Genomic DNA, 27499 nt, shown 5'->3' on the forward strand with positions numbered 1-27499 from the left:
CCGCCCTCGCCCGTCCCCGCGGCTCTCCGGCCATGCGGGCTGTGCCCGGGGATGGCGGAGCGCGGCCGCCCCCGCTGCCCGCGGATGCTCCCGCAGCCCCCGCCGCTCCCGCCGGCCGGCCGCCCCCCCCCTGCTTCGGCAGGCGGGGCCGTGCCCGCCCCCGGGCTTCCCCCGCCGCCCGGGAAAGGGGAGGGGGCTCTGGCACCGCCCCATGCCCGCCCCTCCCGGCGGAGCAGCGCCCGGCGCGCCCCTTAAAGCCGTCCCCGCCGCCCGCGCGGTCAGTCCGCGGGGCCGCCGCCGGTCACCGCGGGGAGGCGCCGGGACGGGGTGGCCGCGATGCTGGAGAACGGCTCCCTGAGGAACTGCTGTGACCCGGGCGGGCGCGGCCGCCTGGGCTTGGCGGAGCGGGAGGCGGCGGCGGGAGCCCCGCGGCCCGCCTGGGTGGTGCCGGTGCTGTCCAGCGTGCTGATCTTCACCACCGTGGTGGACATCCTGGGCAACCTCCTGGTCATCCTCTCCGTCTTCAAGAACCGCAAGCTTCGGAACTCAGGTAAGGGCTTGACTCCTCACCCTGCCCCGGCGGTGGCAGGGAGTAGCGAGCCCCAGGGGTCCCGCCGCTGTCCTGGTCCTCGCTTCCAGCTGTCCCGAGGAGCCGAGTCCGTGCGAGCCGCCCGCGGGAGGCGGGGGACCGGAGCCCCCATCCATCGGCTCTTGCCCTGTAGTGTGTGCAGGGACCCCAGGCGCTCAGTCACCGTGCCCAGCGCGCCGCCCCTGCGCTCCCTCGAGCTCCGTCCTGCTCTCCGTCCGGGAATGCAGGGCGTTCAGTGGCTCCTCGTGAGGCACTATGTGGTCTCTACGGAGCTCCCGAGGAGGGAAATCCGTGCCATCCGCTTAAAATACCGGAGACAAAAAGCGTGCCCAAAGCGGTCGGAGGAATGAAGGAGGAGTTTTTAAAACTTGCTCAAGAGTCCTAAAGATACGGTGCTGTGCATGCGTGGGGAAGCGGCTCATCCCGCTCTCTAGAGCCTGCATCAGAGTTTACGGTAGTCTTTCATGAAATCGCCTTCTTGTCTCCTTCCTCATAGCATATCCTTCAACCAGAACGCAACAAATAAAGTGGGCTGTTGTCTTTGAATCGTGTCTATGTTTTTCCTTGAGTGTGCTAGAATGTTGCTCTGCAGCTTTTACTTGCTAAACTTACTGGCTTTATCTCCTCTGCCGGGCTGGTTACACGTGTTCCAAACTACAAAACTCTGTAGTTACGCACCAGCTTCCCTGATTTGCCTCCTGGCCAAGTTGCCCGATTCGCGCACATCCCGCTGCGGGCCGATCCTACCCCTCCTTCAGCTTCCCCCATTGATGGAGCCGATTGTTCCCTGATGCTCAGAGCTGGGCACACCTGCACTCGGCTGGATGCTGGGTGTCGGTGCAGTATAAAGTGCTACCCCCGAAACTGTGGTGTACCTACTACAGTTCTTATAGCTCTTAGCTCTTCCCGGAACTCCTCATTCCTTCGGGACTCGAGTTCCCTCGTTCTGCCATGCGCACGCAGGTGGGGATAACCAAACTTTGCTGGGAGCTGGCAGGAGTCCCAAGCGCTGCGTTCCCCGCACTCGGAGCCAGAGGGCTCTGCCATCGCTGCTCTGTGTCAGCAGATGCTCCCTTGACACGGAGAAGGAGGCAGAGCTGCTGGCTTTTTTCTGCTGGGGGTGGAGGGGGTGTTGGTTTGGGGTTCTTTAACCAGTGTCGCCTCCCAAGCGCTGTCGTGTCTCTCACGGTGCGGTGACCGGAGCTCCTGCTGACGGGGAATAGCGCTCGCTCGCCCTTGCTTTAAGTTAAACGGTGCTTAAGGGCAAAAGCAGTTTATGGAGGGGTAAGCCTTGCGCTCCCCCATCGCTGCACGTCTAACTGCAGGCGGGGGATGCCGGCAAGTCCCGCTCACACGGGGCTGAGCGATCACACCCCACCGAGCAGAGCCGGACCTGAGAACGCCTGGAAAGGTGGTTTGGCGGAGCGAGGGGCGGCGTGGGGAGGCAGCGGCTGCTCCATGCGCTTGTGCTTGGGCAGCCCGCCCCAGGGCACCGAGCCGAGAGGAGCAGAGCCGTGCCGAGCCCGGTAGTGCCGGCACGCCCCGGGGCTGGGGTCCCGGAGGGGGGCCGGGCTGAGCCCCGCAGTGGGACAGGGAGCCCCGAGGGAGCCGCCGTGACTCACCGGAGCTCTCCCGGCCCCCTCGGCACCGGGGGAAGGAGAGTTCCCGAGGGATTCGCGCCCGTGCTCCGGGGGAAGGAAGCCTAGGGAGCAGGATCTCTCTGGAAAGGAAGGCCGGCCAGAGGCATCAAACCCCATCCAGGGAGAGGGGGAGAGGGGCTCTCTTCTGAAACGTTCCCTTCGCCCAAATAGCAAAGGGGCAGGTTTGGACTGGACGGGAGTAATGCCTGGAAGAATAAGTTTCAAGATGCTGATCAAAGTACTCTATGGCACTCTGGGACTGTTAGGAGAAAAACAAACAAACAAACAAACAAAACCCCTACCAAAACAAGCGTAGTTGTCTTACCCGATTCAAATACCCACTAATTGATCTCCTTCTAGGATCATCCTTAATGTGATGCCGCTGACCTTGTCCCAAAGATCTCTTTATATTTGATTAGTGCTGTGAAGAACAGCAGGGAATTCCTTCTGCATAATCTTCGTAAGGTTAAATACCTTTTAAATTGCCAGTTCTTAGTTTTACGTCAGAGAGACATGACTCTGGGAGGTGAAGCTGAAAGGGCACAGTTTGCTAAATGTCCACAGAAGTCTTTTCAGGTAAAATTTCTTAGGGAGGAAGCAGAGTGGAAGAGGACTGGAAACTGATGTGAGTGGAGTGATAGAGGGGTTGGGAAAGTGGTGGAGAGTTAAGACGGTACTTGGGAGCCCTTAGCCTCTGACAGGGAAAGAGGATGGAAAAGCAGGTGGACTTGCAGGTTTCCTTTCTGAGAAAGCAAGAAATGACACATTTGTACTCGCAGGGGGAATGAATGCAGTAGAAAGTGAAATGGTGAGGAAAAATGGCATGAAAGGAGTTAGACCTTGTCAGAAAAGAAAAGAGATTAAGTTAGGGGAATGGTTATGACAGGAAGACATCCAGATGATCGAAGGAAAAAGGAAGAGCTATAGCATCATGAGCACTCAATTCCCTTTGAAAAAGCTAATGAGAGATTTTTCTTGGATGAGCGTTTGGGACTTCAGATAAGTCACAGGTGTATAAGGAATAAATTAACCAGCTCTACATACTTTTGTGGCACAAGAAGTAATCATACCTTCAGAAAGCAATACAGGGTTTTAGCAGTTTTTCCAGGACTTGTCAACACCATTCTGTTTTAGACTTCACAGGGAGATCTGATAACTGGATAACAACGTAATTATGCATCACTCTCCTGAAAATTAAAGCATGATCAAAAGTAAATATATTTGAATGCTGTTGTATAATGGGAGGTGCAAGAATGGAGCTAAATAAAATGACTTATTAGGCTTTGGACTTGTACCTATTATGTTCAGCAGGAGAGAAATAAAGAATGGGTAGGATTGATGTTTCTGGACATTGCTCATTCACTCCTCAAACATGGGAATTTTGCCAGCCTTACAACATAATGATTGTTTCAGATCATACAGAAGCCTCTTTCCCACATTTAAATTTGGTTATGGGGAAAATCTGTAAAGACTCTTCCAAGTAATGCATAGCATAATTGGTATGAATCAACATTCTTGTCTTATATAACTGCACCCTTTCAGTCTTTCTATGAGAGGCTGAGCAACTTTTGATCTCTCAAAGTGATTTAATTTAAAGAAATTAGTGCTTTTATCAGTTCTAATTTGGGAAGAGAGTAATTTCATCTAACACACTACAAAATTAAATAAAACTTAATATGTGGAAATAATGAAATTAAATCAGCTTGGCTTTCTATTTGAAATGTCAAATGTGTTCTGAATTTTCAAAACAATTATTGATTTTGTGTGTCTTCAATTAAACATGTCCAGTTGAGGGCAGCTTTTACATTACTGAACTTTAGAAGTGTTAAAGTTTACATGAGCTCAACAACCACTGCTAGGTGATCAAGTATCCTGAAGGTGCATCAAGTAAATCAGAGCCACTAGATGCTTTTAAGAACTTTAAAGATACTTTTTTATAGCCATACCTATAAATGTAACATTATGGGCTGGGGTAAGAACCTGGTGGGAAGCACTCTAAAAGGTGGGAACCAGCAAGGCATCTCCCAGAGGGCAGAGATAAAGCAAACCATTTATGCTTCATTGGTCCTGAAGCCAGCATAGAATCAGTGAGAAGTGAGAATTAGGCACATTAACTCAATAGAATTTCAAATAGTAATGAGGACTTGGAACCCTTTGACTTTTGGCAGAATATTAATATTAACCTTGGTGCATTGCCAAATAATGCATTAGTAGAAAGTGGTATTTTTAGTGCATTTTGTCAGCCCTCTTCACCCTCTCCACTATTTTCCTTTCTATATATATATCAGCTAACACAGCACAATGAGACTGATTTCCATTACAATAGCAAGGTGCTGTTGCAACACAAATCAAAATTCATGTTTCTTTTACTTGTCAGAACATTGGTGTATTTGCATGTTTAGTTCTGTCTAATGTGTATGTGGCTCTAGAGATGGACAATGCTTCTCATATGTACATATGTACAAAATAAAAAATCCTGCATGTAGAATTATAATATTGGTACTTATCCATCTACTAAATAAACATGGTCAGCAATATAACAAGTCTTGTAGTCTTTTCCAAGCCCTTTCCCTTTCCACAGCCTTCACTCCACATCTCTGTCATATACCTGAAGGTAAGTTATCCTCATTGTTAAATGTTGTTTTCAGTTATTCTTCATCTTTTTGGCCACACTGGTTCTCTCTCCCTCCTTTATTCCTCCCCTATTATTTTTCCCGTCCACTGAGATACAGGACAGTTGGTTCCTGTGATGGAATCCATCTCTTAGAAAACTACAGTGGAGAAACCTGTTTCTGACACCGCTTGGAAAAATTGGAAAATGCCAGCTGTGATGCTGACAAGAACACATTTGGATGAGCAGATCATGAGATCCCACTCTGATGGTTTCAGCTTTTGTACTCCTGACTTCTTGGACCCTGGATCCATGGAGTTCTTAGCTCTGGGGCTGGGTGTGTTTGGCATTCATATTCTCTCTCACATTCAGCTTGAAGGTGCTCAATGCTAAGAAATTGATGGGACATAGCTTCAGCATTCACCAGCATTCATTGAACCCAACATAAAAATAAAGCTCTTCTATCTCTTACCATGATTCAAACTCATTTTCACTTTAACTTTATGATTATTAGTTGCTTACTCAGAGTAGATATGGTTATTGTAATTTAATTTGAATGGATTGTTTCTCCACCTGTTGAGAACTTTTGTGCAATAGTAATGGGGAGTAACCATATGTTTACCCCTCAACCTTTTTCCTTTTTCATAGTGAACAAGTCAAATATTTTTAGCTTCCTCTAAGTAGCTGTGCCCTTCATTTTCCTGGGTTGTTTAGGCCTTTCAGACCACTTATCCAAACTAAATTAATGTCTTAAACAGAAAACTGACCTGTTCACAGCAGTGCAGATGAAGTACCACCAACACCCTCAAGAAAATATTAACATTCTATTCTGTTTTATCCTTTCCTGGATGTACAAAATGGACCTGATATGCCTTGAAGCCACATTTTCCTTTTATGTGGTAGCATCATATAGGTGATTGTTCTGGGTGCAGTCACTTGCTGATGCAGCTCTCCTTTTTTTTTTTGTTACACAATTATTCCTTCAGTACCTGACCTCATATCTCATGTTATTATACTCTATCCACTTTCTGGTCTTTTAGTCCTCAAGCAAAAAAAGATCTTGACATTTCCGTGTATCAGTGGAGGCTCTCAACTTTGTATTATCACAAAATTTCATTAGTTCTCTCTGTGTTTTGTGATGTAATACTTCTGAAACAGACAAAATTAGTTCAATGTAGGTTATCTCCCTCTGGTCCAACAATTTTCTTTCATCATTGTCCAGGCAGTGGTAGCAACAGACTGTAAGTGGTACCCTGGTGATTCCAAGGCTAGATGTATTTTGAGCAACCTTCCAGATCCAGAAAGTCCAAGTTCAGCTTTTATTAAATAAAGATGATCAGATTAGTTGGTACAGGCACTTTGTATAAGCTCACATTGAATTTTATTCCATTTGTCTTTATATGCATCTTTAATTTTCCTATCCCTCTGAGTTTGTCTCTCCAGTCTTGGCTACAGTTGAGATTAGGAGCCCAAAGATTTCTCAATTCATTCTTCCTTTTCAACAATTTCCCACCTTGAATACAGGTGCCATGTTAACACATAGTCTATGGTAGACAAATTAATCTTCCAGAGGTGGCAACACGGTTTTATTGTTCTTATTAGTCCCTGACTAATTGCTTTTCTGACTTACTGCAAGCACCATTCATGCAAAAAGAAACAGCATTTGTGCAGCACCATAGCAAAGGAGGAGGAAATGGGTAGTAAAGTGTGAGAGCACCACAGCTGCAAGTGAGTCATAGCAACACTGCTCTTTGGGATACATGTGGGAGCCAAGCTCTGAGAGAAATCAAATCACTCAAGCCTGAGAGAAATCTGCACTTCCCTATTGGCAGTGAGGACTAAAGAACATTTCAGCCCCTTTTTACAGGTCCCACATGTAGCTCTCAATACTTTCAATACTTACAACACTATCTCTGAGATGTTAAAAAATTCCTGCCATCAAGTGTATTCAATCTTTCTGATATTTTTGCTTTGTTGTAGATATGCTAATCCCTCACCTGTCAGCCTGCCTTGTCCCCAAGACCACCACTGTTGTTTTTATAAAAAGGTCTAGAAAAATCTTTCTTCAAACCAGGAGCCATCTTAAATCAATTTTCAGGGTCCCCCTCCTCCAATAACTTGTCTTTCCTTTCTTCTTTTTTTACTGTGCTGAGAGGGCATTATAGTCATTTTAGAAGTCTTTGCAAAGTCAAAGAAATTTAGGGGGGTTGTCAGTATCCATTTTACCCATTTTTGTTCTCTCCAGCAGCTTTGTTTGGTGGACATATATTTTATTTCTAGCCTCATTTCTTGTCCCCAGTATCCTTACTGAGACAACTTCTCCACCTAAATCTGGAACTTTTTCTTATATTTTCCCCTCTTTTGAATGCAAATGACAAAGAATATTTTTTGTACCTTTAATATGAAGAAATGCCAACCTTCCTCCACATTCAAGTCCCTAAGCTCCTCAATACAGCTGATTTCACTTTCCTAATTAGCTTCTTTTATTTATCAAAATGTGCAAGCCCCCTTCTTAGTCTGCTTTGTTTATTCTCCTATTTAATTTAACCAAAATAATCTCATCTGCTTTCAATACAACCTTATTTTCCATGGCAGGCTCTTCAGGGATGTCTTTGTTCTTTATCAAAACAAAGGCTGGGGGAAATTGGCAAATAGACTCTGAATTGAAGAAATCTACTGGGTTTATATCCAGAACTCAGCTGCCATTTCTGTGCTTATTTTTCCCTTTACATATGAGGACCTGCATTGTCCTGATGTTAAATTGGCTCCATCAGTGTTTTCCTACTAAAAGGGAGGCATTCTCATCCTAATTCAGTTTTCTGCATTCTTCACTGCACATTGTCTTTGCAATTCTTCCCCAATGCAATTTTGGTTTTTATCTGGAAATTCTCTCTCTCTCTCTCTCTCTCTCTCTCTCAATATCTCTCTTCATTCCCCTTATAGACCTTTTGGTCAGTATTTCTCTTCTCTGATCACTGGAGCAATTCCATTCTAACAGAATTGTTTCCATAAAGTTTTATTTTTGTTTTCACTGGGCTTGGATCCCCTATTTTATTGCATAGGTTCCTGCACCCTTTAACTGACTCTACTGCTTTTTATGTTACCACTCCAGTTCAAATCCACATGTTTGAGCTCCTATTTTCTATATTTTTTGCCACCACCTTCCTGAAGCCAAAATTCCCTTGCCCTGGGTGTTAAGTGAAGAAACTATATCGTTTCTTCTCAAGCTCTCTTCCCATCTCTCAACTTCAAGTTCTTTTTATTCATTCTGCCAGCTTGGATTGCAAGCTGGTATCCCATATGCTTAGGTGAAGTCTGTCCATGAAGATATGAAACCTCTTCCCAGAAAATACCCCCAAATGATCAATACTCCAAATCTTTCTATATAACTTCTAGAACTATTCAGTCATGTGCCCGTGACTCATCTCATACTTCTAATTATGCTTCTTTTCTTGGAGAGGAAACAGAATAAGTCCATCACCAATTTCATCCTCTTTTTTTTTTTTTTTTTTTTTGTGAGACTCGGTTCAAACAGTAACCAAATGAGAAAATAAGCCTTCAAAGATACTTAGGAAATAATAACTCTAACTTTTTTAACGTGTAAATAATTCCAAGAGTAGAAGAGCAAAGTGAAAAGCCAGTATTACTAATTTGCAAAATAAGAAAATTTCTTGAACAAAAGAGGTGAAGCTTGCAGGTAAATTTAGAAAAAAAATGAAAAGTGGAAACCTAAGATTGTTGTAGAAGAGAAAAAATCCAAAGGATACAGAATTGTAAAATATTTCAGAAATAGGAAGTTTGTAAAGTAATTATGAGCCTAGAGGGATTGAAAGAAGTATTTAGAAGTACAGAAACATCATAAAGTAGAAAAATAACTTCTCTATCAACCTGCATCACAGGGAATCCTGTTATGGGTAAAACTATAACTTGGGGCAGATTATTCTGTAGCCACAGGGTATTTTTGGATCCTCCTTTGAAGCAGTTATTATACATTATTGACAGGCTATCATTGTTCTAAATCATCATTTACTTTTATCCTGTACAGTAAGTATTCCATTTATTGATGAGCAAATAGGAAGTTTATTGCCAAGATCAGGTCCATGATACCTTTATTTCAGAGTCTAATATTAAGTCCTATTCCATTTAGTAAATGGCGCCATTGGTATGTTTATCTTTAGAGTAAATAGAATGATAAGGATTTATTTGAGCTGTATGTTTTCTTGAATTTGTAAAGAAGACTCCAAGGGTGTATTTATGTTGTGTATTTCATTTGGCACAAGTCCACCCTACCCATGTTTCAAGGGAAGGAAAACCAAAGGATGCTGTTAGTGCAATGTTTTTGATGCTTTTCCTGCAACCCTGTATTCAGGCTCTCCATAAGGCCTAATCTAATACAGTCACACATCTTTTGCCTTTTTTTTTTCAGCTGAGAGTAGGAATAAGTTTCCCTTCATCTCTTGAAATAACCAACACAAACATACTCTCAGACACAGGAAATTCGAAGGAGCTCTTAGCAGCTATATTGTGGCAGTTCAGTGCATCTTAGGAACACTCCCTTTCCTGCCAGCTCTCTCCTGGACTCTGGACTGACATTCCTTTTGCAAGACTCACTGACTGCACGAGGAATGACCTCTCTGCAGTAAAGCTCTATTCTTGGATGGACCAGCAGAAGCAATTCAAGGATTCGTGGTGCTCTTTGGCACAATCAGCCAGAGCTGAGAGACCAAACCTCCCCACAGAGCGCTAGGACAACTCATCTTAAAAGACTAATTTTTCATCTTTTCTTAGCAGATATATATTCACCAGGTGACTTGAATCATTGTGTTGAGGATGTTATAGGAGACTACTCTGATTCCATTAAATGGGTGACAAGCCATTCTCTGCCTCTAGGAGTAAATTCTACTCCTACTCCAATTCAGATCTATTATGAGTACCACTACCTTCAGATATGCTTCAGATTTTAGCTTCTTACAAGTTATCCTTTACAAGTATTGGTACTTTGACACAGACTGTTATTGCCTTGTTCTCAAGAATACATATGGAAACAGCCACGTTATCCTGAGCTGGCAAAACCATTTTTCCATTTGCAGAAAGGAATGCTAATGCTATGGCAATTTTCATCTTCCTAAAAATCAGAGTAGTTGTTTTGCTTTTTAACCTTCCACCTTGATATGGGGAAAAAACAGATTTCCTGACAGCAAAATCCCACAGAAACATGTCTAAATCACAGTGGTGTATCCTCCCTAACAACAGTACCTGCTTTAGAATCTTCTGTTTTACTTTTGATCCCCATACTGATAAGGACTGAGCTATATCAGGAAGTCAACATTTTCCTGACATTTCAGCTGCACATGGGACAGCTATGTCTTGACATAAAAACAGATAAAAACACCCTAAATATGTTCATCAAATGACTAGAATATTGATTGTTGGGATTCTTTTTCAATTATTTATTAATTGTAGAGGTATCTGATTACAGTTTTTAATAAATGCTGCTTAAATTATGTCTGCAGAGAAAACAACCCTTCTGACAGACTTACTAATTCTTTTAGCTGTTTTTTATGGACTTGGATCAGTTTCAATGTTTAAATACCATATGAAAATAATAATTTATATAATAGTTCCATAAATATTGTAATCATTTTGCTATAGAACATCTGCTTACCTGTTTGTTTAGATTGCCATATTTGCACAACGTAGGCAACAATTGTTGTCAGAAGATATCACATGCAGCTACTGGAGCTAAGAGTCTGACTAACAGGAAAAATACCTGCTTGGCAGCTCAGCCCTTGCAAATATAATTATGTTAACTAATTGGAAGTTTAGAACTAGCAGCAAATTGTAAAATATATCACTGCAAAGAAGACAGGCACCAATGAGGCATCCTCATGTCTCTATGATTTGCTCCAATATTGCCTGAAATCCTCAGTGTCCTCTCATTCTAAAGCCAGTTCCATTTTTCCAAATCAAGCATACACAGCATTTCATTTGAGTGCAAATAGGGAAAAGAACCTTTTGTGAGATAGCTGTCACCTGTGAATATATGTAATAATAATCAATCTAAGTATTTTTATGTCCTACTTCTAATTCAAGTAAAAATAACTCACCTATTGAATATTATCCTCATAGTTTAATGAAAAAAGTGTTTATTCAAGATGCCCATTCTGTTCAGATCCCCGTCCATGGTAAAATTCATTAAAGCTACATTCCTTAGGACTTTTAAAATATGTTCTTAGAAGTAGTCAATCCTAATCAGATTTTCTACTGACAAATAAAAGGCTGTTATATTAAAACATGCTGCTTTTCTTCAAGACAAGTAAGACTACAAGTTGCATAGTCACTATGTGCCAGCTAGGAGTTGTCCATCCCTCCTTTCTGTGAACTGCCACTTAAGGTTCTTAAGAATCTTGGGAATATATTCAAAAGACTAAATTACAACCAGCTTGCTCTAAATCAGTTGTTACTTACTGGAATGCAGAGGGTGTAATTTTTGAACAGTTACATAGGGAAAAAAAGTTGATTAATGGGGGACTAGTATCTTTGTATGCCTTTGTCTTGTTATGTTAGAGGCCATGACAGAGAGAATATTTAAAATTCAAACTTCCCTGCCACAAGTCAGATAGTGCACCATTATACTCCAGGTGTTTTACTGGCATAAAATATTGTGCCAGAAAGTGAATGTTGTGCTGTGGAAGTTTAGATCATTCCTACTCAAGGACAAGAAGTCTCCCTGTGATATTTTTCAAGTGACTGCAACAGTACTTGCTATTATATTCACAGGTGGGGTTAGAGGCCATGGACAAAAGATTACTTTCTGAATCAGTTTTCACATTAAGCAAACTTCTCTTTCTTTTTTTATTCTTCACTTCGCAGTTGTTAGAAGCAAAATGTGTAAAATGTTAATCAGATGTTGGGGCAGGCCTTGTAAAAGGATGATTTAACCACACTGATTTTCCTACAAAAAATTATCCACTCATAAGTGGGTTGAAAGAATTTGTAAGATTTTACCTATGATTACCATAATCATAGGTAAAATGGGTGCTGGGTATGAAACCTCAACTACACAATCCAGAGTCCAATTGCAGCACTGTGCATCTGTTGTTTCAAAGGAGAAGAAAAATTAACTAATCTGAGGTCTTGTAATTATGCCTTTGGTTAGATAATCTGAAAACAATACAATCCTCTTTAGTCACTCTTATGAAGCATCTGGTAGGCTAGGACCATAAAGACTGTAAAACTTGCTGTACAGTCAGCTTCCTGGTTAAAGATGAAGCAAGAATATCTGCTCTGCTTATGGAGAGCAAACAAAATAGTGAAGTAGGTGACCTTCAAACACCCTCAAACATTTTCTTGAAGTATATATATAGTGATTTCCATTTGAACCTGACTTAGTAAAAAATTATATTGGTCCTGTCCAGTTTGCAAGTGTATTCACAGAGTAAAAGAGGTGTGACTCAGTAGGTTAGGCAGACAGAAGTCTCTTTCTGGATCACAGGTCACCAGGTCACTCACTGGTGTACCAGCTGGAGCTGCCACCAGGGGCAGGTCTGAAGGGCTGGTTGCACAGCTCACAGTGCTCAAAGGTCACCAGAGCAGCATGTGGAACAGGATTCTGCAGCCAGGGTAAGCTGAACCCAATATGTGAGTATCTAGATAAGGAGAAACATCCTAGCCTTGCTAAAGCCCATGGGAATTGCTTTCTGGAAATGGTTTTGCTGGGAGCTGGTGCCTCCTGCCTCTTTCCATGCAGCCCTTAGGAACTCCATGCTCCACCCCTGCAGAGTTCTGTATCTTTACTGCTCTGTAGATTTACTGATCTAGAAATGTTTATTGGTCCAAGTTCTCTGTTTATCTCAGACTATTTAGTCCAGTCAAAGATTGTTCAAAAGGTTCTGCTGTCACAAAAGATCCAAAGGCAGAAGTGTAAGAAAAACAAAGCCTTATCTATTCTAATCTGCACTGAGATCTCTTCTTCTGACCAAGCAAGTCGAGCTCACTGTTAATGACCTTGTCTGGTCTCTGCATGCATAGTAAAAGATATGATCTTAAGTACCCACTGTTATTTAGTAGATTAAGTAGACCCCTCATCTGTCACAAAAGTGACAGCATCTTGCCTCTATTCCCTAGTAAAAACAGTAAATATCCTGTACACTGATTCCTTACTGGAAAAGGTCACCCTGAGAGGTTGTTGAGTCTCCTTGTAGACAGTGGGAGGCTGACTGGACATGGCTCTGAACAACCCACTGCTTATCCCTCTTTGGATGGGAGGGTTGGACTAGATGAACTCCAGAGATCAAATCCAACTTTCATGATTCTATGGCTATATTGGTTACATGCCTATCACCCCTCATTTACCTATCTCAACAATATTATGGCCTGCAGGCCCAGCCACAGCAGAGTTGTCTTGTCATTTTTCAAGGCTTCTGCTGGCACTCAGAAAAGACCTTGATTCAGCAAATGATCATTACACACTTTGTCTGTATTGAGTTGGAACACAAAACAGCTTATACTTTAGAAGAGAATACACAATCATCTTCTGTAAAAGCATTTTATTTATTCATCTGTTCACATGCTGTTTACAAACCTATGAGTATCATTATAAGATGAATCATTCCACTGTACTTTGCTTTAAGACCTTGTTTCCAAAAGAAGCAGATGGCAGAGACTGACAACAGCTTCTGAAGACATTTGTCTCCCTGTTGCTGTACAGTAAAGAATGAGGTCTTCCAAAACCTCAGAACATAAAGGGTAAGACTTTTCCATACTGAGAGGTTATAATGGCCAATTTCAAGTATCATCTATTTTCTTCCTTGGTGAAACAGAAAACAAGAGAAGAAAATATTATAATGAAGGGACTCCGTATGCTGTTAAAAGCATTGGCAACCTGTCAACATAAGTGTTTTCCAATTAGATGTTCCCATGTACTTTATTTACTGCAGTGTACCAGATCCTATTTTATAAAAATCCAGGATCCTCCAGTGTGTCTGGGAGTCAAACACAGGAACACCCAGAAGTACATAGCAGGAATAATGGGCTCAGATTTGTTTTCTTTTAGCAGATGGAATCAGTTGACAAGTACATGATTTGCACAAATTTGTTCCAGGCTGCGAGTCCTTCACCTGCAGCCCTATGGAACAATTGAGCAAACAACTGTGGAAATTGCCATTTGCATGACTTTGGTTCTGTAACAGGAGATGCCAACATTTACACTGGTCAAAAAGTTCTGGGCTGTTTAAATTGGTCTGCAGGGCTAAACTACAAGATGCACCATATCATGGCTCATCAAATCTCTTGGCAAATTGGTCCTGAGTGTGTCCCATAGTCGCCAATAGTCCTCAATTTTATTCACTTCATACACCAGCCTGATAGCCTGAATATCTTCAGTAATATCTTAAGCCTTATATTTTAAAATAGAACTATTTATTGTCTGAGATTTATTGGTTTGTTTGGTTTTTCAAATTCAACTAATCTGCTAGCAAATATTAAAATAAAAAAAAGCCACAAACCAAACAGCTTAACAAAACACAACATGGTTTTGGTATGAACAAAATTATTTTCATTTTTCAATTTCCTGTCTTTTTTTCCAAAAGAAGGTGAAAGTTGTTATTCTAAGGACTTGAACAATGTTTTGTTGCAGTAACAAAGAAAAAAACCAACATAATTTCCTTTGACACAAATACAGTTTAAAAACAGTAGCAAAGATGAAAGTAATGAGAAAGGCGATAGAATGAACTGGTGTTTCACACAATATAAATTAAAATCTGTCAGTTTTTTCCAGAGTTTTTAGAAGTGACATATCCTTACTTTGTTTGCTTCCACACTTTGGTCTTTTATGGCTGGAACAAGTTTTGAAAAGGGTTTTTGTTTGTTTCTTTCACAAAGCAACATCTTATAAAATCCTACATATTTCACCTTTTTTTTCTACTGCATGCAATATAGTGCTGGGACACTGGGAAAAAAAAAGTTATTAAAGATTATAGGTTGCCCAGCTCTTTACAGGATCTAACTAGATTGCACCTGTTGTATTTCACAGCTTTTCGCATTGGCCCCTTTGTCAGCAATAAATGAGTTTTCATACTTGCAGTTGTACATCTAGGTTTCCTATTCTTTCTTGGTTGAAGCAATCAACAGTTGTGATTACTTCAAGAGAAGAAAATTAAGCTGATATGTACTGGCAGATATAGAAAACTACTTCTTTCATGAACCAGTGAAAAAACAGTCTGTAGTTGTTTTTTAGTGATTGTGCTCAGCACCTGGAGGTTCTGAGGCTGGGCTGCCACTGGTACCCTTAGTGCTAAGCCCTCAGAGTGAACATCTCAGCTTTGCTCCCTGTGTGACATCTGAAAAATGGGAGATTTTCAACTAAAGAGGGTAGACGTATATAAGATACTAGTGATTCTTTACTGTGAGGGTGGTCAGGCACTGGCACAGGTTGCCCAGGGAAAATGTGGATGCCCAAAGCCTGGAAGAGTTCAGAGCCAGGCTGGGTGGAGCACTGAGCAGTCTGATCCAGTGGAAGGTGTCCCTGCCCATAGTAGGGGGTTGGAACAAGATGATGCTTAAGATACCTTTCAACTCAAACCATTCTATGAGTCTACAAGCCTCTGATTCTCTCAGCAACATGGGCCTTTTCCATCCTAGATTATCCTCAAGGCAAGAGCCTGACTTCACTGTTAGGGCATGGATATAAGGGATCTTCTCCCCTGAGCCTGCTGCAAAATGCAGCTCAGTTTCAGATGGCTGGACACAGAGAATGAGGCATAGCTATACTCATACTCTGCCTTGAACAGTAGATGGAAGCAGGCACTGAGCAGAAAAAGAGAGCAGAGCAACCCTGCATGATGCTTCTGTATTTTTACAACTTGTGATTCCTTCCATCTCAGAGGATTTCCTAAACCTAGTATGTCTATTAAGTAATCTTCAAATGTAGTACTTCAAATAAGTACTCTTACTAGTCCTTTTCCAATCTTCCCCTGAACACTAGTAAAATTTTTGCATCTGCAAAATCTGTTAAGGATTTACTACCTTGTGCAGCAACCACTCCTTTTTGTTTGCTTTTAATACAGCTAGCCTTATTTAATTGCTCTAGTTCTTCTATTGGCTCCATCCCTCAGCATTAGTATGCCACTCACTATGATGTCCTCTGGGAGAAGAAAGCTGGACCAGTGCTGCCACTTTTCTCAGAGGTGGTATTATCTAACAGAGGAAAGTAAGAGCAAGGTTCATGGACCTGGAGTGTTCTTCCTAATCAGTGTCTTGGAGAGTTCCTGCACCTGTCTATCTCAGCTTCCCAGCTGTTAAGTCATGAGAAGGATTTTCTACTTTTTTATTTTGATGAGCATACTGATAAAGAGCACTCTACAATACAAGTGGTAACCTATGTATTCTGATTCTAGGCTGAAATTCTTGAACATAACCTAGAAAGAGACAAGCACGCTAACCCCAGAAGAGCAGCAGGGCTGGTGAGTAGGGCACTCTCTGGGGACTATGGGAGACATTAACTCAAGCCTTTTTCAAAGAAGGGTTCTTCTATCATGGAAGTGTCCTAACCACTAGGCAACAGTGAAATTTCTAGCAGTAGAGCTTGTCTTGTCTTCTCTGTTTCCCCTTTTCTCTCTGAAAATACCTAGTACTGGAGAAGTTCCTGCAATCTCAGAAAGTATCAGAAGCCCAGAAAGTATTTATCCCCCATAAATGTTGTGTCCGAGTTTTTCTTTGGAAGAACCAGCCCCTGGAGTTTTCCTCCTGCCCTGCCAGGTGATGCAGTGTGCTGTCTCTGCTGTGGCTCCTGCACTAGGTGGCAACAGAGAACCACCACCATTCCCACCAGCAGCAGAGGAAGGAAGCCACAGGCGAGCAGAAATGTGCACCCAGGGGTTACAAACCTCAGGCCCCTTTACTCAGCTTTTAACAGCACAGCACTTCTGCACCTGTAGTCTATTGGCAAGGCACCAAACTTGCAGCAAGAATTGGTACTCCCATATTTAGCCAGAGGGAGAAGAGTGAGCACGCAGAAAAAGTGGAGTTTTTGTTTTGGGTTACATTCATGCCTAGTTGCCAAGCATGCCAAAATCATGATCTCAAAAACTACAGTGCAACTTAGATACCTCTTTTCAGTAAATCTGTGTCAACAACTGAGAGATCTGCCTAATAAGCCTAAAATTCACCTCCTGCAAATGTAGTGTCTAGCACTAACTCATACTTGCAGATGTAGGGCCCAGAACACAGTTCTGTTCCAGTCCAGGAGTCTGCAAGTCACTTAGCCACAATCTCAAGGTCCTTTTTATATGCAAAGCTTTTGTTCTTGTGAGTCTGGCATTCTTCTTCAGGCCACTCCTGTTTAATATCTTTGTCAGTGATCTGGACAAGGGGATCAAGTGCCTCCTCAGTTTGCAGACAACACCAAGTTGTATGGGAGTATTAGTCTGCTGGGAGGGCAGAGGGATCTGGACAGGTTGGATTGATGGACCAAAGCCAGGTGTGTGAGGTTCAACAAGGCCAAGTGCTGGGTCCTGCAGCTGTAGTGACCAATAATTCTAGACAGCTTCATAGAACACACGTTTCCTAAAAAAAAAATAAAAAGAACCTGGATGTTCCATAAACTGAAGGCCAACTTTGATTCATTGTTTATGCTATATTTTTTGCTAGACTCTATAAAACACACTGTTCTAGTGAAAATCTATTGCCAGTCCCTTTCTCTTATATCAAAGTCTGCAGTACACCTCACCAATATCTGAAATCATGAAAAAAACTACAAAAGAGCATATCACTGCCTTTAAACTGTCATATTCGAAGAAAACAAACACCCTTCTGGCATTTGTTTGCAGCATTATGTTACACCTTCTGTTAGCAACACATTGTTGAGCATTATACCAAATTAGCATGTCTCAGTAAATCAAAGCTTACCCTGGGTCTTGGCTTGTGCTGTCACAGGGAATTCAAATGTCAGTGTGTGAAAGACTTAATTCTCTGCTCCACCTGCTGCCAATGCCATAGATCTGTATGCAACATATAAAAAATTATTAAACAAATGTGTAACAACCAAAACACTGCCTCAAAACAAAAACCAAAAAAACACCATGATCTATAATGAAGCATTTTCACCAGTTTAAAACCAAAGGCAGAAGAAAAACCTTTTAAAACATAGTTGCTCATTGCAATTGCTTCTGGTTCTAGTAAAGACATTGAAAGCCAGTTGTCTTTTCAGAAGGCAGATGCTTAGCCCTTAAAAGTTTCTGCCTTACCAAAACTTTTGTTCCATGAGCAAATTCCTGCAACATCAAGTCATATCAAGATTACAAGAGGGTGTGGCAGCTCTCTTTCTCCTGTTAGTTGTAGTAAGAAAACCAACATGCAGGAATGTGTCATGGAATACAGATCTAGTTCTGTTGCACCCAAAGTCAATATTAGAATTATTTTCTTTTTTATGCATTCAACTATCAGTGTTTAAAACAACACAGATGTGCATATTTTTAATACCTATCAAGACATTTGGCATTTAGTAGCTACTGCTTGTAATTAAGGGGTTTTTCCATTCCAGTGAAAAAAATAAATATACCTCTCTCTCTCCTATGAAACTGAAATCTAAGAACAAAGTTCATCAAGTAAATTCCAAATGCAATGATAATAATTCCAGCTAGATGAAAATTCTGTGCTTTCTATTTTGTTACAAGCAGAAAAAAAATTACCTCTTTAATTATGTTATAAATGTAATTTAGACCACTCTAAAAGCCCTGGGTTAGGTGTATTTCTCCAAGCATATAAATGTTGATTTTTTGATTTCTCAGAATGTTGATTATTTATATTTTATGAATTAGAAAAGTTTCTCTCTCCTTCTGTAGATTATTCATTGCAGTAATAAACTTTAAACTTAATTCTGAAGTCATCCACCAAGACAGAAAAATACCATTGGATCTTACTTTGCAGTGCACAGTGGGAACATTCAACTCTGTAAAAAAGCCATAGAAATAACAAATCACCTGAGGCCTTTATAGATATTGGACCATTTTTCTTCTGAGTTTTAAACTAGTAAATTATGTTTTTGATATGTTCCTCGCTCACTCTATTTATTCATTGCACCTGGAATTTTCAAGAAGTCCTAAATTGCACACAAAACTTTGAAAATATTTTGCTAAATGTATTTCACAGTAAATTTCCAAATGTGATTGAAAGAGCTGAATGCTCACTCTATTTCAACTGAACAATTACATTTTGGGTACAAGCTGATGCTGGAAGGCCTTAGACTTTAGATTAATCTTAGTGCACACACTAGACTAAATTCTCTCTCCAAAAGACATTTTAAAACAGAGAAAAAAGACTTGTCTTTTTTTCTTCCTTCCTTTCTTCCAGCTTCCAGCTTCTGACTTCTCTGTCTTCTAATGTCAGATACAGTGATAAAAAAAACACCAGAGAAATTCTTGTTACCATGATGTAAATATATTCTGAAAAGATGCCCCTGTTCTTTTGTTAGTTTTGTTTTTTGCCCTATTTACCACATGCCTCCAAGAGGCCTTCACACCCTGCACACATCCTGCACAAAGGGATCAGCTTTATCTAGGCCAGTACTGACAAATACTGTTTTATGTTTTCTTAGAGTCCTCAGTGGCAAACTCAAGCAAGGTGTTCCCACACTTCTTCTTCTTGCCATTATTTTTTTTTTTTATCTGTGTCTACTTTGAAAGTTCCTTGTTGTGACTGAAGATTGCTTGGATTCACAACAATGATAGGAACTGGTTATATCCTTCCTGCCTTGCTTATTTGAGGTTACCATGGCCCAATGATGACTGAATCCTCTCTGTAATTTGTTCAATCTTTCCTCATAAATCATAAAGCTGCAGCTATGAAAATACTTGTGTAGCTTCTAAAATATATAAAACAGGCTACTAAATCCACAACAAGGAACTATCCAAAATAAGTTGTGCACCACTCTTGAGATGGGCTGCGTTTCTGAGGGTACAGATGGATAATCCTGCTTTCCATTAAGTTTACTTGCTGTCGTGAAAATTTTGATGAGCATGATGGTCTCCTAAAGCATATGGGAGCAAGATAGCTCCCCATCTCTTAATTCAGGAAGCTATAGATGTAAAACAGGCAGAGCAAACAGAGGAGATATGAAATACTGTCATTTTTGATGAGTACATTTCTACATGGTTGTTGCTTTTATGACTTCCAGCTAATGCCATTCTAATATGTTATGGAGAACTGCTTTGTTAGTTGAGGACTATTAAGCTCAGAATTTGTAAAATGGAGCATCTAACTGCTCTTTTCAAAAAATTATTATGTTGCATGCACAATTTTAAAAATTGCTCGGATTTTTTCCATATCAGTTCATGCTGTGAAGGACTTCCGGGAAAGAAAAAAGAGTGTGCAAGCCATACAAAACCATACAAACCATATACATTTTATGTTACCTAAATGCCACTAATTCAGAGTACCTCTACTGTCTAGAGTGAAGTTCCTAAAGAACATTTTTCATGAATATAATTTACTATCTCACTATTTTATAAAAATACCCTTAGATACAATGTCAGAAATTACAAACTGATGAAAAGGACAATGGTAAAAGAGAGCCAAATATGGTTCGACCATATAACATATATTCCCTTAATATCATCAGCAGAAAATACGAATACTTCCTCTTGCACAAATGGAACTTTTCTTTGTATAATTAAATATGTCTTTCTGCAGAGGGTAGCAAAGACAATTCACTGTTCCTTAGACAATCCAATGAGAAAATAACTGCAGTATGGGTAGGCCATTCATGCAGAAAGATATCTATTCTACAGAGTATTGTGTAGCAATTTAGAGTATACATAAAACAGCACATCCTTCCATTAGCTATAGACCTAGTCTTTGTATACCCTTCTCCTTTTTGCTTGTCAAGCCCGTTAGCACTCCAGTGATAGGTTAGAATGGCATGATGGCTTACCTACAAGGCACAGTTTAGACTTTATTTCTTTTTCATTTTACCAATCCAACCATGGAGTAGCTACACTTAAACAACCTCAACATGCTCTTATGTAATGGCTCACTGATGACTGGGTTTACTAAAGATAAAAAGAACAAGGAGGGTGTAATCCAGTCACCAACAGATTTGAACATTTTGTTGCTGCAGATATTTCCGTGGTGTTCCAAGCTGCATTGTAAAATCATATCCCTGCTGGTCCTATATATCAGCTGCTTGCTGACATCACCAATAATTCAGCATTGCAGACGACCAAAATAATGTAACATTTTTCTTCTTCTTCACAGCTATGCTTGCTTTCAGACTTATGCCTGTGTATTTTTCTTTCCTTCCAGGTAACGCATTTGTGGTGAGCCTAGCTTTGGCTGATCTGGTGGTGGCCTTGTATCCATACCCGCTGGTGCTCTTAGCTATTTTCCACAATGGATGGACACTGGGTGAAACACACTGTAAAGCAAGTGGCTTTGTGATGGGACTAAGTGTAATAGGCTCTATTTTCAACATCACTGCAATTGCAATAAACAGATATTGCTACATATGTCATAGTTTTGCCTATGACAAGGTGTACAGCTGCTGGAATACAATGTTGTATGTCTCCTTAGTCTGGATATTAACAGTAATTGCAACTGTGCCAAATTTTTTTGTTGGCTCTTTGAAGTATGATCCACGCATCTATTCGTGCACATTTGTCCAGACTGCAAGCTCCTACTACACAATAGCTGTTGTGGTGATTCACTTCATCGTCCCTATCACCATCGTCAGCTTCTGCTACCTTCGAATTTGGGTTTTAGTGCTTCAAGTTCGAAGACGAGTCAAGTCAGAAACAAAGCCAAGATTGAAGCCAAGTGACTTCAGAAACTTTCTTACCATGTTTGTTGTTTTTGTGATTTTTGCCTTTTGCTGGGCACCTCTAAACTTCATTGGACTGGCTGTAGCCATTGATCCTACAGAAATGGCACCAAAAGTTCCTGAGTGGCTATTCATTATAAGCTACTTAATGGCCTATTTCAACAGCTGCCTTAATGCAATAATATATGGTCTTCTTAACCAGAATTTTCGAAATGAATATAAACGAATTTTAATGTCACTGTGGATGCCAAGGCTTTTCTTCCAGGACACATCCAAAGGAGGAACTGATGGCCAGAAGAGCAAGCCTTCTCCTGCTTTAAACAACAATAACCAAATGAAAACTGAAACCTTGTAAATGTGTAATAGTCAATGCAAGAGTTGGTCATGGAGAAAACCAAGATCATAGTTGTAGTGTTCTGGTTTTGGGGAGTTTCTACTTGGATCACACTTTATGACTGGAATACTGTCTTCATAGTAAAGCACATTGCTCTGGATTCATGATTTATACAAGATACTAATTGAAAATATGTTTCAGAATTAAAGCAGCAGGTGGGTGCAAGCTGTTTTAGTTCTGAGAGCTGAATCCTGCTTCCAGACATATGAACAAGGTATTTTTTTACTTCAGCGGGAGTTTTGCATTCTTTATACAAGATCAGGATTCATTTCCTAGAAGATGTAGTGAGTCCGTGTGTACAGCAGCTCATCAAGGGTCTGGAGTGGCATTTTCCTCCCTTCTGTATCTGAACAGAGGGTGAGACAGACACTTATTTTCCACAATAAGCCAAACATTGCATTTCTGCACATGTACTGGTGACGGTAATGGTGTCTTTGAATCCAATTTGTAAACTAGAGAGAAGAATATTTGTGCAAAAGCAAATATTAACATTAGAGACTTTCCTCACAGGTTTTTCATACTTACATACATCAAGAAAGGGAATACAGTGTGTCTACTCTGTTCACCTTTTGTGGTTGATTCTTTGATAGATAATGTAATTGGTTGATTTTTCACAGATCTACCTTACACAATATTCTTCCTTTAGAAAAGATTAAATTTTCATTGAACTTCGTTAATTTACCAAAATATCTATATAAAATGTCATTTGATGCACTTTAGCACTCCTTACACATTTGTGACAGCCTGGAAATTATTGCATATAACCTGTGATCTGGAGTGGCAACTGGACATTAGACAGGATATCCTGGATCATCTCAAATGATGCTAGACCAAAAGAAGATGCCCCTTTGACTCTAATGGTAGCAGATATACTTGACTCATATGTCTACATCTAATCTCAAACAAGACCCACTGCTGGTGTCTAACCTTCAACGAGGTTCCCTATAGTGGAGATATGTTTCCTTCCATCTGTGAGGATAAACACACAGCCAAGGATAAGTTCCACTGCTTTGTGGAGGTGCTGGTCTCTTTCACTGACTCTAAAAGCAGCTTTGATTACTAGTTCAAGCACCTAATTTTGGATAGCTAGAAAGGGATTTATCTTGCTTAATTTTGGATGAACCCAGCGTAGATGTTTGCACACAGTCCATTTTCTAAATATTCACAGTAGTCCTTAGAGTTCTAGGAAATTATTCCTTTTCTTTTGAAACAGATATCTTTATTGATCAGAACCTTCACTTATCTTTGGCAACAAAGATCAGGTAGCTCACACACAGACACACACACACACACATTTCAGGCAAAGATGGGCCATCTTAATTCCATAAATAGCTTACTTACACTTTGTATTTGCTATTCATAAAACAAAAATATTTTTTTTCCACTTTATTTTGAAACTCAGCTCAAATTCCAACTGGATTTCTGCTTTTCCAGTAGCACATTTTAGCAGTGACTGTGAAGATCAGAATACAATTTGGATTATATTCTGGAGTATTATAGTAATTTACACGACGTGGCTGTACTATCTCTAAATCAGCCTAGGGATCTGTGAGCCAGCAATGAACTTATTTTATCATTAGGCTTGAAATGCACATTGCTCTTAGCATTTCTTAGCAGTGCTCTTCATGGAAGAGGAGCTAGGTCTCTGGTAAATCCATGTCAGATATTGAAATGGGATAATGGGACAATTCAGGTTGCTGTTACATTCCAGAATGGGTTTCCTGACTTGGCTATTATGAAAAATATTTCTGTAATATTAATTTTTACAGCAAATACACTCCTTCCAAAGCTATAAAGTTGTATTAAACACCTCCCTTATGTTGCTAGAGTGATAGAAAAATATCAAACAATCACAGTATTTTAAAAGTTTGCCAAAATCCTTTGTAAAGTACAGCAAAGTAACAAATGTGATTATTATTTTATGGGCTTTCATGTTCTTCACATGACTTCTGATCATCTCAGAAGTTCAGTATCCTCAGACTCATACAGGCTGATAAGCTGAAAACTTTGTGCATAGGAGTAATGAAGAGATGAGACAAATATAACCTCGTGGCAGAAAAAAAAATATTGTGGCTAAAAGTAGCAACCATTAATAAGTAGTTTTTACCTGAAACATAATTTTATAAGTCTGAAACTATTTCAGTGCATATTGTCTTTCTTCATGACTTCCACAGCAAGATATGGATCACAAAATCAATATACATGTTTATCTATGTATAAAATTTCCCCCAGAGTAAATAAGGGGTTTCAAGAGTCTGAAACTTGTGGGAAAGGACATAAAATTTGATTCCTGACAATCCTGCTTTTTCTAACTTCTCTGAAATTGTGTACTTCAAAGTCAAAATTGGTCGTCTGACTTTTAGGTGAACTATAATTAGAAGTAAATTGATAGACTTTGGTTTATGTCTCACTGGATTGAATCAGAATAGAGTCCAAAAATTATTAGTTTAGCTCCATAAAATGAATTTAAATGTTGGAACCATTTCTTTGGCCATAAAAATAAGCTGCTATCACTCTCAATACTCGTGAGGAGAAGACTTAAAATTTGTATGAAGTAGTTTTTCAAATTATATCTGGTCTTTAAAAATTAAATATCACTTTCAGAATCCTTGTTCTGATATGTTCCAAACTACCCTAAATGTAGCTGACACAAGAAATTGAATAGAATCATTAAGTCATGGAATGGCCTGGGTTGGAAGGGACTAGAAAGGTCATTACATTTCAGCCACTCTGACCTGGTCAGGGACACCTTCCACTAGACCAGGCTGCTCAAAGCCCCATCCTGCCTCAACTTGAGCACTCCCAGGGATGGAGCATCCACAGCTTCTCCAGGCAGCCCACGCCAGTGTTTCACCACTGTCACAGAGAGACGAGTTCCAAAATTAGATCCTCCCTCACAAGTGATGGAAAATTTTTGGAACAATGATAAATTATTAGATGTGGATTTTACCACAGCATTACCTGAAAGGGGCCCTGCACTGCATGGTGGTTGCAAAGTCAACTTTGCTATTTTTGTGCCAGGTACTGGTATGGACAATAGTTCACACCTGTTAAAATAAGTTTTATACCACATATCACTACAAAGCATTGCATTGAGTAGACCTGGAAATAAATAAAATCCATAACATTTAAATTTTCCTGTAAGTTAATGAAATGCATAAAAATAATATTTAGATTACTAAATCCAGCTCTCAATGGTGAAAAGTCTTTGTGTAGTAATGTGTATTTCTAGCTACATCAGAAGCTTTAAATTAATTTTCTCCCTTTCCTCACTTTAATTCAAAATCCATTTCCCCAAATTTAAGTTTGAAGGAAAACTTTATAAATGCACTGTCAAGTGAGTTGATATGGTTACAGCATGATTTGAAAATATAGTCAGGAAGAACATATCAGCTCTGAACAGGTTTATGCATCTTTGAGGAAATTATTACTTTTTTTATATAAAAGTATTTACACCAGCATATCTGATATAGGCACTTTAAGAAAAAAGAGGAAAAAAGTCAGGTAGACCCTGTGTCCTGCACATGGTAACTAGTGAAGGAAAAATTAGGGCCTCAGGGAAAAAGTCTGTTTCCAGAAAATGTGGAGTGTTTTCAAACTTTTAGTGTTACCTTAATTAAAAAGTGTTGCATTTTCTGTTAATTGAAAGAAGTAAATGTATTCTACATCTGTTCTTACAGTAGATTTCAGATTAGAAATAAGCTTACTCTCACACAGATGGGTGAGCACCAGCTGTAAATTCTGTTTCAGTAAAGAGAGAAGTGGAGCTGTGGTAAAGTCTAAATGAGACTGAAACAATGCATTAGTCTTATCTTGTCTCTCTGTGCAAATAAAGATGTCACTCTCAAGGAAGAATTAAAACTAAAAGCACAGTCCTATTTGTGTTGACTTTGTTGAGATTTCTCACTAAATTATTGACTGAATGGAATAATTCTGCCTGGCTCACTCTCAGGGGCAGAAATGTGTTTCTGTCTCTCCACTTCTTCCTTTAAGGATGTACTTAGATAAAAATTATTGTTTTCATTTCCCAATTGTATTTTAATGAATTGCACCAGTCTGGGAATTTGCCAATGAATAAATATATATGGAAGATTGTATATATTTCTTAATATGTATATAAAACTGTTTTGGTCATCTGAACAATTTGTTGCACTTAAAGATGTTTACAGATTTAATGGAAAATGAGGAAGACAATTTATTTTCAGTCATCTATTGATATGTTGTTAGTTTAACTGGATCTTGCACATCATTATTATCTATAATAATAAATCAATATTTTACCTCAAGTCACAATGAGCATGCAGTGAGACCACTGTGAATGTCAGCTGCAGAACACAACTGATTCCTGTTCATTGTCTTTTTATTACTACCTTCATCTGACTAATGAGGTTATTTTTTCAGTCTATATTTATATATGTTTTTGTGGCATAAAATTACTCCAGGTTAAGAACTTGAAGGAGCTGTGGAAAATTTGATACTCCTAATTTAGTAACTGGAGTTGGAGGTTGATGCACTGTGTGACCCCTGGGCTCAGTCACTGTACAGACTCTTGTGTTCAGCCCTGGAGGTTTTACTCCTCCTGTCCTCGTGGATAGCTGGGAAGGTCCTGTGGAATGTTGCTGTGGTTCTCTCACAGAACAAGTTAATCTCATGGTATTGTGCAGGCAAAACTCCAAATACAGTGGCTGTAGAATGAAGCCTTGAAATTTCTGTATAAAGGGAGAATTCTTCTTAGGGAGAGCAAAGTAGAGCTGGCCATAATAACAACATTTTTTAAAGTATTTTTTATGTCTGAGGTACATAGCCACTAATTTTACTCTTCTGTAAGCCTAATGAGGTTCCCTTTGCCTACAGTCATGTGATGAAATCAACTAAATGCATGTGAACTGATGGTGCAGGCAATCATAAGTGAGGTCTGTTGATACCAGATGTGTTTTATTTACAAACAAATGAACAGTGAGGATTTGTTCAAGGAACGGAAAAAAAAAGGAACCCAAAAAAAAAAAAAAAAAAAAAAAAAGCCTGTGAAAGCAATTTATGTGACCATAGTTTTAAATTGCTTGTGATAAATACAGCCAGTTTGCCTGTATTTAGCAGAACTGTAATCATTACATCCTGGGAACAAAAATCCAAAAGACTTTGAAAATCCATTGAACATATACACAGGATGGTGTGAGGGCAGAACGTGGAAGATTGCACAATTGTGAATTTAAATGCTTTTTATTTTGCCCACATAACAGAGCTTGCCTGACTGCTCAGGAATACACCTCAAAACTGTTGTTAAGGGACTTTAAAATAAAGACTACCTCTGGCTTGAAATATTCATATCTCTGTGGCAATCAGTATATGAGCAGATAGAAATTTTCCCTCTCATTCCCAAGAATTCCAGAATCATGCGTTAGGCTGGGAGGGATCTCCAGAATTCAAATTGTCCTATGCCCTGCTCAAAACA

General features: G+C 40.0%; 1 protein-coding gene across 1 annotated transcript; it reads left to right on the top strand.

Annotated features, from left to right (window-relative positions):
- The first annotated feature begins 301 nt into the window (after window positions 1–301).
- MTNR1B (melatonin receptor 1B) lies at window positions 302–26284 on the top strand. The gene is made up of 2 exons (XM_056502559.1): window positions 302–550; window positions 21140–26284. The coding sequence occupies exons 1-2, from the start codon at window positions 337–339 to the stop codon at window positions 22006–22008; spliced, it is 1083 nt and encodes a 360-aa protein (XP_056358534.1). The 5' UTR covers window positions 302–336; the 3' UTR covers window positions 22009–26284.
- The last annotated feature ends 1215 nt before the right edge of the window (window positions 26285–27499 follow it).

The sequence above is a fragment of the Oenanthe melanoleuca genome, chromosome 1, assembly GCF_029582105.1.
Source record: "Oenanthe melanoleuca isolate GR-GAL-2019-014 chromosome 1, OMel1.0, whole genome shotgun sequence".
In the NCBI taxonomy this organism is placed as follows: Eukaryota; Metazoa; Chordata; class Aves; order Passeriformes; family Muscicapidae; genus Oenanthe; species Oenanthe melanoleuca.